The sequence below is a fragment of the Hesperophylax consimilis genome, chromosome 24 (assembly GCF_061612785.1).
Source record: "Hesperophylax consimilis isolate HC1 chromosome 24, BYU_Hcon_1.0, whole genome shotgun sequence".
Taxonomy (NCBI): Eukaryota; Metazoa; Arthropoda; class Insecta; order Trichoptera; family Limnephilidae; genus Hesperophylax; species Hesperophylax consimilis.
This window is the reverse complement of record NC_142859.1, coordinates 19,630,750-19,650,850: the sequence shown is the minus strand read 5'-3', so window position 1 is coordinate 19,650,850 and position 20,101 is coordinate 19,630,750. Positions and strand designations below refer to the sequence as shown.

Below are 20,101 nucleotides of genomic sequence, written 5' to 3'. Positions count from 1 at the left end.
CTCTTTCACGTATGTTACATTTAAGGGTACTATATTATGAAAAAGCTATCCGCAAATAATAATGTAAAAAAACTGCTAGGGTTGCTCTTAAATTTTGCTGTAAATATTATTATGATTTTAACATATTTTTCGGAAAAAATGCGTATCGTTTTACAGTGAACGCATAGGTTGAATTTCTTTTGATTACTACTTAGTACAGTGGTTAAATCCTGTGATCTTTATTATTTAGATAGGTTGAGTGAGTTTGATCTGAATGTTACTACATATGGACCACACAATTCAAAGTATTGAACTGATTTCGAGTATTAAATAGATACTTACTAATAAATTACTTTTAATTTTTTCACAACTGATAAACAATAAGGACGGGTTGTTTCGGAGAATTTGAACAATTCATCAAATTTCAACGTTCATTTTCGGGTTCTGTGAAAGACATATTCAAGTTCTGTTTTTATATCATTGTAGGCTAGTTGCTTCACAAAACTGAAATAAAAACAGAACTTGAAAAAATCTTTCACAGAACTTGAAAATGAACGTTGAAATTTGATGAATTGTTCAGATTCTCCGAAACAACCCGTCCTTATTAATGTAGGGTACTTATAAATCTTATGATTTCAGAATAAATTTGGATTTCGACTTATTAAATAAGAGAAAATTATAAAACACAGTTTTTTGGACGTGAGGTCTACTTATTAACTAAGACCTAAAATTATAAAACATACTTTTTTTGGACGTGAGGTCTACTAGTTAACTTAGACCTAAAATTATAAAACATACTTTTTTGGACGTGAGGTCTACTAGTTAACTTAGACCTAAAATTATAAAACATATTTTTTTGGACGTGAGGTCTACTAGTTAACTTAGACCTAAAATTATAAAACATACTTTTCTGGACGTGAGGTCTACTAGTTAACTTAGACCTAAAATTATAAAACATATTTTTTTGGACGTGAGGTCTACTAGTTAACTTAGACCTAAAATTATAAAACATACTTTTTTGGACGTGAGGTCTACTAGTTAACTTAGACCTAAAATTATAAAACATACTTTTTTGGACGTAAGGTCTACTAGTTAACTTAGACAAAAATTTATTAACGAGATCGATAATTTTAGTGCATGTAGAAAGGGTGTTTTCTTGTTGTTCACGCCACGCTCACAGGAGAGCCAAACACTTGTCAAACTTCAACTAGTAATTGCGTCTGCGCTACGCTTGGCATAAAAACTTGTAAGTATCTTATTTATAGAAAAAAATGGATTTTCAGACTAATTTTGTATGGAATAATATTTTATAGTTCATCGATTTTGAATTAGAATAAAAAAACGGAATAAAATCATGTATTTTGGCTACGTCTCATTTTCAACAAACTGCCTAATGACTAGAATATTAGATGGAGATGCTGTGCTTATCTAACCGGTACTCATATGAAAGATATTCCAAAGACTTCAAAAGTCATTAATCTTTTTGAAAACGGTGCACCGGGAGACATGCCCCGCTTTCACAATATTTTTAGACGACCATGGTCAAGTATGATTCACTCTTGTGATCAAAAGCTCAGCTCAAGAAAAAAAGCTGAAAAGCCTTTGTGATACCTCTAAACATATATCGTACATAGATATCTTCAAAACCCAAGTTCGTGGGAAACTTTGTGTAAGCACAAATTATCTTGCTAATTAGATTCTTACACGCTCGTTCAACGTTGGTGTGGTAAAGCCGTCCTTGAGCCTGATTTAATACACTTTAACCAAACAAACGCCATGCTAATAAGTCAAGTTTGTCACTGTTCTGATCTTACATGCCACGTAATATTTACAACACGTTTTTTTAGTAAGGTTTGAAGAATAAAGAAGAAAACTAGAAATTCCTTCCTCGCAAATTTGAATGGAAACAAATATGCCACTGATTTAGTACCTTTTGATTCTAGACCATTTAGCACGCGATCTGTCTCTCTTACACTTACCTGAAATATCGCCATCCCATTTGAATTTCGTAATCAGGGTTCTATATTTCCATAACTGTGATTCACCCATGGACTTATATTTGGATCACGTAACACGCCCACAGGGCACTTCATGGGGTATTATTTATTTTTTGTGTAAAAATATATTTTATACCGAATTCCTAATTATAGCATAGATAGGTGAGGTTTTTTAACTGCATCGAATAATTTTAGAAAAAGTTTTGCATGCGGTAAGAATCTAAGGCACATTTTTTTTTTTTTAATTCTCATAATAAAGTCAAATACATGTAATACGGAAACAGAGAATTACTTACTTAAACGTTTAAACGCTTCAAGAAATCGTAAATTCAAAATCCGTACAAAGCAAATGCAAAATCGCACGGCAGATCATAATTTTTTCCATGAAAACAGTAAAAATGGTTTTGTTTTGTAATTTTTTATGGGTTTTCTTCGTGTAACGATCATTTTACAGCGGTCTGGGAGCAAATTACCCTTCTAACGGAATATTTATTCAGTTTAAAATTATGCAAATTACATTCCTGCACTCCATTCGGAGTTCATGGCGCCGAAAAGTGGTAAGAGCCTCGCCTGCAGAATAAGCGAGAGTTATTATAATAATAATCTATTCGCAAACAGTATTAAGCCCCCCACATTCCAAATTTCTTCAATTTATCACATATTTCACTTGAACACATTTACTCTAAATTACTTTAAATTTAATAATAATCTATTCGCAAACAGTATTAAGCCCCCCACATTCCAAATTTGTCATATATTTCTCTTGAACACATTTACTTTAAATTACTTTAAATTTAAAGAAAAACCTTTATATTTCAATTTATTATTTAATTTATTTTTTTATTAGAATATTATTAAATTGTTAAATAGGAGTTTCAGCATAGGTAAAGCACCCAGTGAGGCCCAAATTGTGAACTAATTTTTAAAATATGTAAAGTTATTGAATAAAATAAAATTATTATCATCGACGACGAGTCGCCGAGTCTTAGCTCGATCGGTTGTAGGGAAGTAGGTTAATTTCTGCTTCCAAAATTTGCATTCTTCCATAACCGAAAACAAACGTGAAATTCAAATAGATGATTTTTAAAATACGTAAATGAAAAGTGTGTTTTAAACACTATTCATATGCATGACATATAATTGATCATAGTTTGCAATTTGTAAAACCAGTTAAAAATATGATTATTTTTTCTCCTCAGTATCCTGATAAAAAAAAAAACAGAAATTTCGAGTTTATAAGAAGTTTAATCGACCTGTTACACGTTCCGTTGGTGTCAAGTGCCGCGCCAGTAGTGCCAACCTTGTCAACAAATGACAGGTGGAGTTAGTACATATTACCAACAGAATCGCAAACAAAATACATTCTTATAAAAAATTGAAAGAATCCCTAAAAAACTTAAAGTTCTCAGAACCAAGATACACCAAAAACTATTCTGATGACACAGTACAAAGACATTTACCAAATCCTTTACAAGGATTCCGCAAAAGTGTTTCCTAGAACTTGTTTAAAAGTTAAAAACCAGTTTTTCAAACCGTTAATGGTTTCTATTGTGAAGTTAAAACCGTTTCCCAAACACAGCTTGCGATGAAAACTGTTTTTCTATGAATAAGGAAAAACAATGGCCGGATGTTTTTCCATTAACTTTGCAAAATGGAGACTGGGAAGGCTTTATTATCACGGTTCAATTAATTTTAATTAATTTGTTAATTAGAATCCGGACCCCATTGGTATTTTGTCGCTTTTTGGCTGGGATAAAAATGTGCAGTAGGCAATATTTTTCAGATAATTTACCTTTAAAATCCTTTTAGCCTTAAATAGTTAGTAACAATATTTTTAATAGTTTAAAGGTTTTCATTTTACTGTAATTTTTAATTATTGAAGACAATATTAACGATTCCTGAACAAAAATTTGAAACAGAAAAAGATAGGTCACATCTAGGACTCAAACCCAGGACTTTTACCTTGCCGGGGCACCACTACAACTGAGCTAATGGGACCCTATCTCCTTCGGTCATATTTAACTATATCATACTTTGAATAAGAACTACCAACATTGTCTTCATTTTTCTTATCGCACATTATTAGCTGATATCTTTATGTATGATCGCAAGATTCAACCCGAACTAAATGCAATCTAGACAGTGAGACATTCACAAAAATGAAGACAATGTTGTCATGACTGAAGGAGATAGGGTTCCATTTGCTCAGTTGGTAGAGCGGTGCCCCAGCAAGGAAATGGTCCTGGGTTCGAGTCCTAGATGTGACCGTATCTTTATCTGATTTTTCTGTTTAAAATTTTCGTTTAGGAATCGCCAATACTGTCTTCAATAGTAAAAAATCACAATTTGATATTAATTCATAAAATTATTCTAAAAATAAAACAAAATTATATAATTTTTTCTTCATTTCAAAGTTTTAAAACACATTTTAAAAGTTCACAGTAGTTAATGTATCTAGTCCCGGTGGAGGAAGGTTCAATCTTCAGTGAAATCAAAAGATCAATGTACCTACATTTTTAAATACAAACATCTTTTGTACACGGGGAAACTATTTTCCTCTGGTCCTGTGTCATATTTGGGGATACTATTATTTTTTTTTTATGTGACACCTCACAAGAGCGTCACTGCCTGTGCAGTGTACAGACAGGGGAACTATGTCACCACCCGGTTGGGCGGCGTTGTGAGGCGGAATAAGGTAGGGGCTGTAGGAAAGGATTTGTTAATGCGGACCTTGAAGAGGCTCGGATTATAGGAGGGAGGAAAACAGATGCCGGTAGCTCGTTCCACATACGAGCCGACTTACACAAGAACGAGTCGTAAAGTTAGAGAGTCGTTCTCATAAAGCCAACGTCAACCGTGAACGGGTGTTCAGTTCGTGTCCGTCAAGTTTCACGCGCGTGCACCGTCTTATGCGTCTATGCATTAGAGAAGGCAATCGGTCTGTTAACAACGGATTGTCAATCAGACGGATCGCTCTCCTTTGCACAGATTCAAGCAGGTTTATTAAGGGGCATTATTTTGGGGCACCAGCCCAAAGGTGGCTCCCAAATTCAATAGTTGGGCGGACTTGAGACTTGTACAGGGTCAGCAGCTGGTCACTGTTGAAGAATCTCCTAGCCCTGTACAAGACGCCCAACTTCTTGGAGGCCTGATTTACTCGGGCTTCTATGGATCCCCGATACTTGAGCCGGTCTGATATAGTAACTCCAAGCATTTCAATGGAGTCTTTATTGGGGAGAGTGCTCCCATCAAATTGCACCAGACAGTCATTGATCTCCCTCTTTGCCGAAATCAGACACGCTTGGGTTTTTGAGACGTTGAAACTGACCAAGTTGGCCTTACCCCAGGCACGAACCATCTCGAAGTGGTGGTCAATTTTTTTCTTCAAAACTTCCCGAGCTGTTCGGACATCATGGGTGGAAGGGGGCCTGTCAAAAAGATAATCCTCGTGAACGGTGCTGTCATCAGCGTAGCAGTGAATTGGTGCACATTTAACGAGATCGTTGATGTGCAATAAAAACAGCGTCGGAGACAGCACAGATCCTTGTGGCACCCCCGCATTTATTTGGTGCGGTGAGCAAGAAAAGCCGTCAACCACGGTTTGAATTGTTCTTCCCCTCAGAAAGTCCGCAATCCAACTATGCAGGGTTGGGTGGATCCCGTACGATGGTAACCTCCCGATAAGCGCCCGGTGCCAGACTCTGTCAAAGGCTTTGGAGATATCCAACCCAACGGTTTGAGTTTCACCGAAACGCTCCATGTACCGCCCTCAAGTATGCGTCACATATCCGAGTAGATTGCCACACGATCGGTTTCGACGAAATCCATATTGCCGATCGCTTAGGATATTGTTATTCTCGTGATATGTGAGCAATTTGTTGCTAACCACCCTTTCTAATACCTTCGAGAGTATGGAAGTGATGGCTATGGGGCGGTAGTTAGAAGGGTCGGAGCGGTCCCCCTTTTTTGGAATTGGGTGGACGATTGCCTTTTTCCAAAGATCTGGCACCTTTCCACCTTTGAGAGAGAGCCTAAATAATTTCGCGAGCACTGGAGTTATTTCTGAAGAACACCTCTTGGGGACCAAGGCAGGTATTCCGTCCGGCCCACTGGCTTTGTCGACTTTCAGCTCGTTCAAGACTCGGAGAACCTCTCTGTTCCGGATCTTCGATTCCTCCATTTGAAAACCGCAGTGCGGAATGGAAGGGAGAGTCTCTCCGTTATCTTGAAGAGTTGAGTTTTCCGCGAAAATTTTGCCTAAAAATTCAGCTTTCTCGCGGGCCGAGTTAGCCAGCCGACCATCAGGCTTGGTCAGAGGTGGGAAATTGGTTGTGCAGAAATTTCTTCTGATCGAGCTAGCGAGTGACCAGAAAGCACGGCTACCAGTGGGGCAGTCAGCCAGCTTTTTCGCAATTCTCTGGTCGTGGTCGCTCTTAGCTCTATTTAGAACTTTCTTACAATCCCTTGCCCGTTTTCGGTATTCCGAAAGGTTTTTCATGGAGCTAATCTTCCGGAGTGCATTAAAAGCCGTATTTTTGAGTCTGACAGCTTCAGCACAGCGATGGTCAAACCACGGTTTTGTGCCCGCTCCAGAGGATTTGACGGAGAAGGAAATGTAGCAATCCATTGCTGATGTGATTACTTCTCCTACTATGTGGAGTTGTGGAGTGTATTTTTAAATAAGGATGAAAAGGAAAAGTTCGTGAAAGGAATAAGTTATGAGGGGTAGGTTAAAACTCATGGTCTGTGAATGTATACTGTAAGGTGTACATAAGAGAGATAAGGACTTAATAAACGTAATTGGCAAAACGGTTGATTGGTGACTGGTTATGCAATGCGAAAATAATTTATACTGTCGCATTATCATTATCTATCTCCGTCGCGTCTCAAGTGGCAGCCAAGTTCACGCAATTTGATTAATGCAAGGATTCTTTGATTCGCTCTTTAACATTACATAGCATTAGCATTGTCATTGTAAAGTTTAATGGACACTAACAATGATTAATGTTGAAATGATTTTCTGATTTTTTTTAAATATAAGTTTAATGTTTTGTTGTTTTTTTAGAGGGTTGGCTGCGACCTTCGCATCGGCTCCAACAGACACGTGGACGAGTGTGGTGTGTGCGGGGGCGACGGGTCTTCCTGCGCCCGCCCGCTCTACCAGTGGGAGACCGCGCCCATGTCGCTGTGCTCCGTGACCTGCGGGGGAGGTATGTTGGTTAACTATCATCACTATGTAGGGAATTAAATAGGTTGAGTGTGACCTCTGTCTCAAACAGTAGTCGAGTGCGGAGGTGACAGTTCTTCCTGCACCCCCTCGCTCTATCAGTGGGTGACCGCTTCCATGTCGCTTTGATCCGTGACCTGTACGTAAGATGTGTTGGTTGACCTTCATCACTATGTACGAAATAGGATATGTTCAGACTGACCTCCACATTGTCTCAAACAGACACGGAACGAATGCGGTTCGTTCTGGGAGACTGCTCTTCCTGCATTTTTATTACCTCTCCACTAATTTTGAATAATGTTAAGTATTTTTGTCGAATTTTTAAATGGTTCCTACTGAACATTCAATCTGCATCATGAATAAAAAAACACAATATTTTCGCAGGATATCGGATGGCTCGCCCAGTATGCCGGAACCGGATATCCGGAACTGACGTGGAGGAACCATTATGCAACGCCTCTCAAAGACCGGAACCGGCTGTACAGCAATGCAACATGCACCCATGTCCGCCCAAGTAAGAGCCCCCATTTTATTATGACGAAACATTTTTTGTTTTGTATTTCCTTAGGATATGTAAAGAAGATGACAGTAGAAAGACATATCTGTAGGTTATAAAAGTATACGACGGATTCACAAATGGGTGGAATAAGAAGTCGAGGACACCATTGGAATGATCAAGGGAGTCCAATATTTCAATCAGGCTCAAACGGATGTTCCACACCAATAGAAATCTGCTACATGCAACACCCTTTCAACCTTTGATATTTTTTAAATTTTTTACTTAATTATCAATATTCACTACGTAAGTTAAAACAATAACATAATAATACATTGTTTCACATAATAAATAAAAAAGAAAGAATAAAAAAATATATATACTATATTAAACTAATACACTAAATGATCGTATTAGAAAACTATGTTCTTTGATATAAAGTGATGCTAAAATTAACTTAATTATTATTTAAGATAATATTGCTAAATTTATTTCAAATTAGTTATAGTCAATTTCTCATCTCAGCTCTATCGCTAATTGATTAAACGACACCACTCCAGTGTATGTGTAGTAGTGTTAGGCCAAACTGGAATGCATTCATGGAGTGCATAAGACATTCATTGTGTGTTTCCTAATGCTCGGTGTCACAAAAATCGCACATCTTCGAAAATAAGCTTCAAACGTAAGTTTCCCGAGCCAATACATCTAACCCAAACAATATTAATATAAATTGAAAGCACATTTAAAGATCTATTATCATATTATCAAACAATAGTTGCCATTTCATAAACGATACAAATTTTTCTAGTAGATTAACAAAAATGTTGCGCGTATATTATTTACAGATGCCCATTTTGTGTCATCTTCCTGGGATATAAAAAGAGCAGTTTTAGTCCAATGTAGGCAATTCCCTGTCCGAATGTTTAAGAGGATAGACGTGAATATGTGCTAGAAAACAAACCCTTAAAATAGACACTATTGCTGGCGAAGTCGCTCAAGTGGTAGCACTACTTCAATCAGGGATGCGACAGTGTGATTTTTTTTCCGTTCGACGGGTATTCCAACGCTTTCAAGAGAGTAGTTGCATCTTTTGGAATCGTAGATCAGGGTGACGACGCTGATCATCTGAACGAGAAGATTGATTTATAGTCGCATAAGATTTTGCAACAGGTTGTGATGTGTTATGATGCCGAATGCATGTATAATTATTAGTAAATATAAAAGAGAACAGAGCCTATGGGAATGGGAGGGTGATAGATATAGTATCTGTGGAGTTATACTTACAGTGTGAATGTTATTTATTGATTTTAGATTTGAAAGTGCGAGGTACTGAATTTAGTAAGTCGAATTCAGTTTATTAATTTTTTAAATGCATCAAGTGCGACGAATGAAAGTTTGTCTGGTTTGTCTGATAGGCACTCTTAACTCGTGAACAGAAGTTTGGAGGACAGAAAAATGGGCCAAGATATCTTCCTAGAGATAGACGGGCATGCTGTTTCCGCAGGGCAGCGTTTTGTCCGCGTATGAACGCGCACGAACAGGACAGTACTATATACTTTCCGTTGTATCTTCAAAAATCTTCTATGTAGTCACATTTTAAATGCGTTTTTATTTATTCTGTTGTATTGCTCTTACAGATGGTCGATTGGAGACTGGGGTCCATGCTCCACAAGTTGCGGCGGAGGGAGTCGCTCTAGGAGAGTTGAATGTGGGTCTAAGGGTATCAACGGAACACTGCGCTTAGCCAACGAGGAGGCCTGTGCTGGACATCGGCCCAGGCACCTCGAGGCTTGCGCGGAGACAGCGTGTCCTCAGTGGCTGACTGGACAATGGAGTGGGGTAAGTTGACGTTAATTTGTAGTAGGCATCCCACTATCACTAGTGCAAAGTCGAGAGACACTTCAGACATGTATAGTGTACACTTCGTATCTCACTTTCCTGTGGAGGGACTTTTATTTTTCACGACACGTTATGTCAAGGCATTGCGAAACATTTCTCCTCGTATTCTCTAATGTTGCAAGTGGTACGATTGAAATTGTATACCAGAGATGCGCGTATAACTATAAAGATCCAATTGTCTTTTCTGGAATCCCACAAAACTTCCCACCTCGCATTTGACTTATTCTACTCCTCATTCTATATACTGAACACAACGTTGCAGAGTTCTGACCGTTTCTATCAAACACCTGAAATTCTGCCTGGCTTCTGCTGTTCTATTTCTGTTATTTATGCAAAAGGGTAAAGCGTTTGCCTTCACATTCAGCAACATTAGCTTAGCTCTTCCAACACTTTATTTTTGCAGGCTAGATTTCTTCCCAGATTTGTGGGTCATAAACGTCGCCACTACATCTAACCGACTGTCAGGAGCCAATAAAACTGTAGCATCCCCATTAAATTGGGCCGAAAAGAATGAGATAGAGAAAATGGGGAAAGGAGAGTTAAAGAAGTAACTGGCTTTTCAGATCTGGTAACCATAACACGGAGCTAGCAACGAATCATTTCAAGCAACGTTTCAAATCTGAATATTTGCCTTATACCAGGGAGATACTTCAAAAAAATGGCTTATTGATTCTTCTAAGATTCCTCTTAGAATCCGATCAAAAATATTCAATACCCTTTATTCATTATGTAAATTGACTACGTTCAAACAATTAACAAGTTTGTTAAGCTCACTCCTCGTTTTCTTAAATATCACAAAGAAAACTACAACATTCTTAAGCAAACAGAACAAAATCGTATATTCCAGAAAGAACAAACAGGTTGCGTGTATATTTTAACCAACGGAATTTTCTCGTACAAGGTTTTCATAATTCAAAATGAATTTGTGTTTCTAGGGGGGATTATCAATTTTCAATGCGTAATGAAATCATTTTTCAATCTGAAATCTCAACAGGCTGTGGCTTCTATTTTCTGCTGCCTTTTTTATAGCGGGCTCAACCAAATTATTACAAACTAACCTCAACACCTTTTTTGTTGGCAAAATACATATCTATTTACTTTTTAAATACGTAATTTTATTTAAAATAAATTTCACTCTTGTTTTCGTTAGTGAATGTATGCAAATCTTCGAAGTGGCGATTAACTAACTTCCCGACATCTGATCGAGCTGAAACTCGGCAGATAGACTCGTTATCGATAATTATGCACTTTCCATCATCGGCAGCAATCACGCATACACACGCGGACATTTACATTACAGAAGTTGGTACACGAAAAAAATGTCGGTTTTACCCAATTGGGGTTTGGCGCAATTAATAAGTTGACTCCAGTCTCTGCGAGAAAAGTTCGATCCTTAGTTAAACCAAAAATAGTAAAGAAAAATTATTGAAAATTTAAAATAGCTGAATATAGTAAAAAAAAAGTCCAGGTTGATTTTTTTCAAATTTCTGTAATCGAATATTTTTTTAATAATTTATTTCCTAATCTCTTTTATTTATTCCTTTTTTGTTGTTGGGAATATTAACTTCATTTTTAAAATGCATAACCTAATGGTGTTAATTTATTGCGTTTAATATTGGCTTCCGAGAGAACATGGAAACCGGTGTTGCAGCATTAAAAATGATCACCTCAGTCGTAGAAGCTCTAGATGCTGGCACAAAAGCAATGGCTGTCTTTTTAGACTTTTCTAAGGTATTTGAACCCTTTCCCATGATTTACCTAAAAAACTCAGTTCAGTGGGTATTGTTAGTAAAGCTTTTGATTGGTTCATATCTTCGGACTTATCTTGGAAATAGATCACAGAGATTAGATTAATGAACACATTAGTTCAAATAACTCAATTGTATATGGTGTTCCTCAGGGTAGTGTTCTAGGTCCATTTTTATTTTTGTTACAAATTAACGACCTTTGTAAGCTGTCGTTTTCCGGTACTTCAGTTGTATTTCGAGATGACACTTTTTTGCTATTTGCTGGTGATACATGGGATGAAACTTATGCTAAGTGCGAAGCTGGATTAAGGGCAGTCAAAATTTGTCTTGATCAAAATCTGTTAACCTTAAACATGACCAAAACAATATATATATTACTTTTAGCAGTTCCTCTGTAAATCAGCCATCTTTAGACCTTTCCTTAAAAATACATTGTTGTGTGCATGAGTGTAATTTTCACCCTTTACACTATATTAACAAACAGAATAAGAAAGCTAGCTTACATCTTCAAAACTAAGAAATATATTAGACATAGTTACATTAAAAACTGTAAACTATGCGCTACCTGCTGATTAGGTATGCAAAGTGTAACGGTAATTATGTGTTTGACGAGATCATTTTTTTTTAATTCAAATTGATGAGATCATTTATGTGTTTGGAGCAAGGAAAAGATTTATTGCTATTAAAAATATTATAAATTGGGTTACAACTCTCTCGAATATCTTCAAGAGTATTTCTAGGACCTATTTGACGCTTTTGATCCTATAATAAATCTAAAAAGGCTTCGATTTTGCTGATCGATGTGCAAAAAAACCAACTGACGTGCAAAAATATCTCCTGGCGTCGTAAAAAACCCGGCATTTTTAGCAAAATCGTACCGCACGTGTTTTCTTGCTTTTCAGCTATTTGTTTTTCTTCCAAACGACATATTTTTCTTTGTCCACAAACATGAAGATATTTTCGTAGAGAACTTTGTCCACGAAGCATTAAAAAGTTACGCCGTTTGCCCGGTAGATTCTTGCAAAAGATTTTTTTAACAGTCGAAGTTATTTTAATGCAACTTGGAAAAGTTTGTGCAATTAAAAATTAACAACCACCTATTTGTGAACAGACAAAAGCGCATCGCTTTACAAACTTAATTAATGTTTTTTTTTATATCTTAAGATTACTTTTTCCAGAACCAATATTTCTGTGGTAAACCTATTTGGAATGAAAATGCTGCATTGAAAAAACGATTGTAGATTGAGGAGAAGGTACACATTTAAAAATGGGTATAAAGGTAGGTACTCTAGAAACAGTAACACTACTTTTTGTATTGGAAACGTTGCCGTTTAATTTATGTGGCTCCCCTTTGTTTTATCACTAGATCTGAATAACTAGGCACTACCTCCATGTAAAAGGCCATACAATATGCCGCTGTCATCACTGTTCTTCTTCTTTCATATGGTGGAAGAGTAATATATATGTTTGCGAGCCAGTCTAGGGACTCAGGCGCCGCTCTGTGGCTCTCGTCAATCCCTGTGGGGAATTAATGGAGCGGGCATTCGTTGAGCACGTCATGTTCGGCGGTCTGCACCGCACCATTCACAGAGCCGACTCGTGAAGGCCTCGCGTATGCATTATGTAGGCTGTGGGAGCACCTTATTCTATTAGAAGGGAGATGTTAGTTTGATACAACACATTCACTAAATGGATCGTTCGACCACGGCTCAACGCGTCTAGATTGTACAATTATTCTTCGGCAATAACAATTCTGTACAAACGTATCGGCGTTTACGAAAAGATTATGGTTATTTAGTCGACCTTTTGAAGCGTCCACGTCAACAAACTTGCAACGTTGAAGCACCTCAAAATTAACATCCGCCAAGTTATAGCCGAGATTGCTCCCAATATACGACAAAGTCATCTAAAATTATTGTTAGTGTAACTGTAGTGGATTTTTTTTTGTAATAACCGGTAATGATACCTCAGGTTATGTACTGCAACTTACGATTAACAGTAAAACACAAATTTTGCAATCAGATTTCAAACATGTATATAGTGAAAAGTTAAAAAAAATCTGTAACAAAACAACATACGACCTCTCCTGAAAAGTGCTCTACCGGGGCTTAATTCACTAAGCAGCAAACGGGGTAGAATATCCTTGATCCAAGATTAAGGCAGTGGATTGGCCTTGGTTCAGGCCCCTCTTCATAGGAATGCATGCCAAACATTTACATTAACAAAATCTCGATTTCACCAAAATTTTGGAAAAGGAAATAAAAAAAAGACCTTTTTAGTATTTGTTAATGATTATGCAATCATTCCGGCTATAAAATATTCCGATTACTTCGGATTAGCATTATTTCACTTTTAAAATTAACATCTACTACTTTATTGATTCGTCAGCAACACATGAGAAGATAACAACTGGTTCGTCTTGTGTTTTGATAAAGAATCTTTTTCTTCCATCATAATCTTAGTAAAATATCGGAAAACCTAATAACTGGGAATGTACGAGCAGGTACCCTTTATAGTTGCATATTTTATATGTAACATTATCATAAAAGAATCAACTGCTACAGAAGGTCCCAAAGCGGTCATTTTTTAAACATCGTGTTCCATAAAAAATTATAATTCGAAATATTAGATTAATAAAAAGAATATAAGAAAAATTTACATTTTACGTGTTTTTTCATAAACAAAAGTTAGGAAAGTGGTATTGGATAACCCTTTTTGAAATACACATGTTTTATTATACATCAATCCAATTATATCAATATCACGGATCTTGGTACAAAACAAGACACAATAATCTTTTTCAATTCATTTTTCCTGCTAAAAAACTAATATGACTTTTATTCCTTCACTGTAAAATTCGTTACCATGGTCAGTTATTGTAAAAACGACACCTCTGAGGTTTACAGACACGTACATATTAAATAATGTTTATGTCGGTCGTTTGTTTTTGCTTTCTTTGTGTGGCCAACTTTACAACCAATACTCGCGTCAGGGCAAAGCAAAAACTACTTAAGATATTAAATTCATATTTTATTCAACCAAAAAATTTCAGAAAATTGCTTCTATTTACATGAATTACTCCTGAGAGATCCTTCCACCTAAAAGAGGCAAAAAACCAACCTTTTTAGTGGTATTTTGTGAGAAGAAAACATTATTTTTATTTGTACGAAAACCAAATGTATCCATTTTTGCATTTTACCCATATTACGTATAAACATATTTCGCCGGTTTATAAGAAGAATGACACAACTCAAAAAGTTAGTTTCTCGGGAAAACGATTCACTTTTTTAATGCAGAAAATTTTTCAAAACTCGATTATTGTAGTTTTTTGCTTTTAAAACAAGCGGTTGTGGCTTGGGATTCAAATTATAATAATATTACCCTTATTAGCATTTCTTACTATTTGTATAGGTTACAAATATCCATGTTCTGACTTATTATATTTCTACCAGCACTCTCATTATATTAACAAAATATAGAATTTCATATTTATCGTACAAATATTCGCCAGATATTAACAAATGTGTTTAAAATCCTTGCAGAAATTCTCCTGAAAAAATGTAAAGGCTTCGTCACACGGGGCGATTTTGTAGCTGTTTTTTTAAATTAACATTTATTTAAGATAAATAAATATATATTCCTATTTCCCTTTATAACGACATAAATCAAATCCATTATCATAAATACATAATATTAATATAATAGTAATAGATTTGAATGCCCTAGTGCGCACATACGTTAAGTGTAGTTTTAGGAAAAAAATAGTTACGTGTTTTGAAAAGCATTTCTCAAGATTACTTACTTTATAAACAGATGTTTCATGGGAAATTTATATTACTTATTTTATATTACTTCAATCAACAATTACTGCTTATTTTTTTCATCTGTAAACAACCAACTTTATTTTTGTAGGAAATGATTTGTTAGTGCTAAATTTCCCACTAAATGGCGTCTAGACATATTATATCTACATTTCAGGTCAAATATTTTTAAACTTAATAATAATAATACTTGGATGACTTGTATAGCGCCGTTTTTGTATAAAAAACACTTGTCAAATATTATTATTTTTATAATGATAAACTAATGTTTAAGGACAAGTCTTTTATGCATAGCAAAAATGATAATAAATTATAATAAGCAATAAACATTAATAAACTAGTCTTTTAAACATTAGTTTATCATTAAAAATAATTAGGTACACTTATTTTCAGATAAAATACAGATTATTCGTTTTCAACCTATCGGGTAGAAGATTGTAAATATGTTATGTACCCCCATGGCGTATTCTTCTTTTACCTCTTTCAGTCTTTACTGTATTCCTGTATATTGTCACTGCTAGTATACATACTAAAGTGGCGGCGAATTAGAACATGTTTAATTGTAGTCGCCAGAAACGCGTGAATTTGGCAGTCACGTGGCCAAGTCGCTGCTAGACAGCGGACAACGCTACTACCGCTTAGTCTGACGTCACAAATCGCTTGTCGGTCATCATTTCCTTGTTGTTATCAGTTCAGAGGTGAGTATGATATTTCACTCACTACTATTCACAGATCCAGTTGATCCGAGAGACAGACCCTAACTTCGCCGTGGCAAAATAGCAGCGACAAAATCGCACCGTGTGACCAAGCCTTTACTCTATGTATATTTTTATCAGAAATAAAAATAACAATATTATTTCAATGTTTTTTATAGCGCCGTCCTTATTTAAAAATCATCTCGACGACTCTGCTTAATAATGATGACTTTGAGATGTGTCACTCTTCTTGCAAACCGGCGAATTGTATGTGGACTTTGCTAGACGTTACGGTATTCAAAATTTGAGGGTCCTCAACTCGAAAATTTCTTTTCAGACGAATATAACAATAATAAAAAATATAATTGAATGTTCGCATGTTTGCTTTGGGACGTATGCCCGCACGACGGTAGGGTCCGAGGGAGGTCCTTAGGAAATAAAACATTTTCCGACACAGTGAATTGTACACAAATATTGAGGGCTTTTCACCCGGATTATTTGTAAAAAAATATTTTTTATGCCTATATATATAATACATGGAGGCTTTTATATACACGAGTATATATATATATATATATATATATATATATATATATATACATTCCTAGACCATTCGATAACCAACACGATGGTTTATTAATGTGTACGTTAGCATTATAACTGCTTGAAAGGCAACTTTGCTCACCATTACACTTTAAACTATTGTAAGAACGACCGTGTAAATTTATAATTATATTATGTACTGATTTAATATTTACCCTGACAATGGGATAATCGGGCCAAAACAAATTTACTAAGCAAACACAAAATTTATTAAATAAATACAACTTAATTCAAGTGTACAATGTTACAGTTTTTCATTGAAAATATGTTTTAAATATTTGATTTTTCTTCAGGTCCCGTAGGCGAAATCACGACAGCTTTTTTATTATTTTTTTCACCATTATTTTAAATTCCGTTCAATCTAGCTTTGAAAGCGAAACATAGCTGAACCGCGTGACAAATTCCTGACGATAAAGCTTTTTTTCCGAAAACGTTGAATTCTTTAAAATCACATTTTCCCCGCCTTTTGACACGTTCTAACGTCACTTCCTTTTCCTGTGTGCAATATGGCGAAGCGTTCCAAATTCAAAAAGCAAAATAAACAAAACACGCCATCTATAACATCCATAGCGAAGCTGTAAAGGAAAATGTTGCCCAATCACCGGGCAGCAAAAGCACAGTGTTTTCCCAAACAGAATGATGGAAAAATGTATTGAAAAATGTTTCGGTTGAACAAGCAGATTGATTGAGCTTGTTTCAAGTATTTTGAAAACACGTTTTAATTAATTCTGTTGGAAAATATTAAAAAGGAAAAAAAAACATTGGAAATAAATATTGAAGAGATTTGTTTTGTTTATAGAACGATTGGACTTAAAATGCAACTGTCATTATATTTTAAGAAATATTTTACCTTTGCTAATGAGAAATCACTTAAAAACATGCGTATAAAAAATACATAAACGAAATATCTTAAATAATACGTTTACAAAAAATATTAATCAAATACAATGTACAGAGATATTATAATACCCACACGTTCTGGACTGCTTTCTATAATGTTCCAAAGTTGTTTAAAGTTCGCCAATTCAGAGGCAACACATACTAGGTAATAATTAAAGTTCAATCGATGTTTACCGCCACCACTCAGTGACCAAACTAAAAAACAATATATTAGAATATTTTCAAATTATCCAGAAAATGTCTTTTTACTTACACGCACACTTTATCTTTTTATATTTATTTCTATGTTTCGTAAAACACCCAAACGGGTGTAATAAATGTTTGTTGATTACAAATTTGCTTTACAACAAACCGTTTTCGTTTATTCCTGTACTAATGCTATGTTCTGTATAATCCCAATCTGGCATTATAAAGGTTTGCTATATACTAACATGCTCAACAATAAACATTTCATATTTATTTTATTAACATCAACTATTTTTCTGCTACTACTTTTATAGTGTCGTAAGTACCTATCTTGTACTCGTATTACAAAAACTCTCAACGATAACTAGTATTGTACCTGCTTATAATATCTGTACTCGGCTTATTATTCATGTAATATACACTCATTATTTTACTCCTGATCAGCGATTTGTTTATATGTAAAAGCCTTCATGGCGTGAATAAATAATTAAATGTTGTTTTTAAATGTCCAATAACTTTACGAGCAATCGGTAAAAATAAATAATAAATACATCAGTGTTGCAATGACGGCGCCATCGGTATTTGCAAGTGCTCGAGTGAAAAGCTCTGAACGAGAGCTTTTCCTTACTCTTGATCTGTAATTTGCGAGGAAACTACCCCTTGCAGTAATAGGTACTATTCAAAAGCGCACAGGGCGCCGCGGGCGGCAGATGCATTTTCAAGAAAATATTAAATGCGGAAGATTACCGACGTTACAGCATGGTATACAAACAAACAGAACATCGGCATCGTGGCAAAAAACGTTAAGATCGAAAATTTTACATTTTTACCCATTAATGCAGTATTATGAAGATCTATAAACCGACAGAACACACCAGGTCTTTTTAATTAAAAATTTTATGTAATTTAAAAAATAAATTTAATATCTAATTTTTAGAGCGATACTTAATCGTCACCTTTCAGTTGGAAAGAGCGTAGTTGTGCCCTTGAGCAGTGTTGAGCCAATATTTCGACTGAACTGTCGATCAGTAAGATTGGGAACGGCGGCCGTTAGTTACTCAGTGGTTTTTGCCAGAGCAAAAACGTTTGGTAAAATATAATAATTACTACCATTTTGTAAATGAAGAACCGTTTTATTATATCTCGTTTGTACGGAAGAAAATCTGCCTTAGGTACTTAAGAAGCAAAAGATTAACTAAGTAACTAACAATCACGCCGTTTCGCCGCAGGGTTAGGCAGGGAGGACGGAAACAACTTTGTCTTATCACACGCTACTTGCCCCATTCACATTCATTCGTCGTCTCTTACGTACTCTTCTGTTATTCTGACTCTTATCGGTTCACTTCGTGTCATGTCTTCCTCGGACGTCCCCGATTTCTTTTATCATTCAGATTCACATCATATATTTTCATTACACTATTTTCTTCGTTTATTCGCTCTACATGCACAAACCAACAAAGTATCACATTCTTAATCTTACTCATGACGCTTATTTCCAAATCAATATAACGATATTTTGCTTGAATTTTATGTTGGCTAACTTTATCGTACAAGTAAATTTACATCACTAAATAGTTAAAAAAACTCTTCATTATTCTCAAAAAATAACCCCAGCATATGTGTGTGGCCTCGTTTGTAGTAAACATTATAACATTTTGTAGGCAGTCAAAGAATTGAAAAAAATGTACTGCAGTGGGAAAAATTATAAATGTACCGTTGATGGGGTGCGTCGTAAACAGATGAAATATTTCGTTTGTGGGATTAATGTCTTTGTAAGAAAGCCCAGACATTATTATTTCCCTTTTTAAATTTGTTTTTTTGTAAGAAATAGCGTAAGAGCTTACAAACGTATTTGTAAATAAATGATTTCCAAGAAAACAGAATAATAAAATATAAATACTATCCCTGTACAAACTTACTAATTAACGGGTTTTAAATTTTACGCAATTGATTAACGATACATTAATGGTTGTATATAGTTGTTACATTTGCTTGTTGTTTAAGAGTGAGAGTTTTTCTCAGTAGCCCTAATGAAAGGTCACCATTCAGATTCTTAATTTCGCCTGAAATGGCTTTACCTATGTTAAGTACCTACATATCTATGATATTATCATATAGTATATATGATGAGTGTAAGAAGAATATATAAGAATACGTGCACGATTAAGTGACCAAATATTTGAGTCAGGCCTTGTCAAGAGTCTGAATAAGGCGAGGAGTGTGCTACAAGACATAATGGTTGCTCCACATTTAGATTACTGATGTACGATGTTATATTTTTAAACAAACTAAATATTAATAAACAGGATTGCGATCTTTAGAGCTCATGCGTCGGTGGGAATGCTGTCTTCTCTCTACCGGTATTTCAACGGAATATGCTCCGAGGAATCGATTCCTTCGACACCGGTGCACAGTCTAAAAATACGCCAAACGCGCTCCCAAAATTTGTACACAGTACATTTAGCACATGAAAATCTTTCGTTTCTACGACTCGTCCTTGAGTTCAACAGCCCGACTGTGCCGGCCTCTGCGTTTCCTCCCTCCTACAAT

The 20,101-nt window shown here is 35.6% G+C and overlaps 1 protein-coding gene across 4 annotated transcripts in view; it reads left to right on the top strand.

The window, feature by feature from the left end:
* The window catches only part of nolo (ADAMTS-like no long nerve cord), a 789,822-nt gene that overhangs the window by 707,814 nt on the left and 61,907 nt on the right, over window positions 1-20,101 (top strand). For all 4 annotated transcript variants that reach the window (XM_089646552.1, XM_089646553.1, XM_089646550.1 and 1 more), the window contains 3 exons: window positions 7,042-7,186; window positions 7,588-7,717; window positions 9,337-9,538. In XM_089646552.1, coding sequence (XP_089502678.1) covers window positions 7,042-7,186; window positions 7,588-7,717; window positions 9,337-9,538 — 477 coding nt within the window. The remainder of the gene's footprint in view (window positions 1-7,041; window positions 7,187-7,587; window positions 7,718-9,336; window positions 9,539-20,101) is intronic.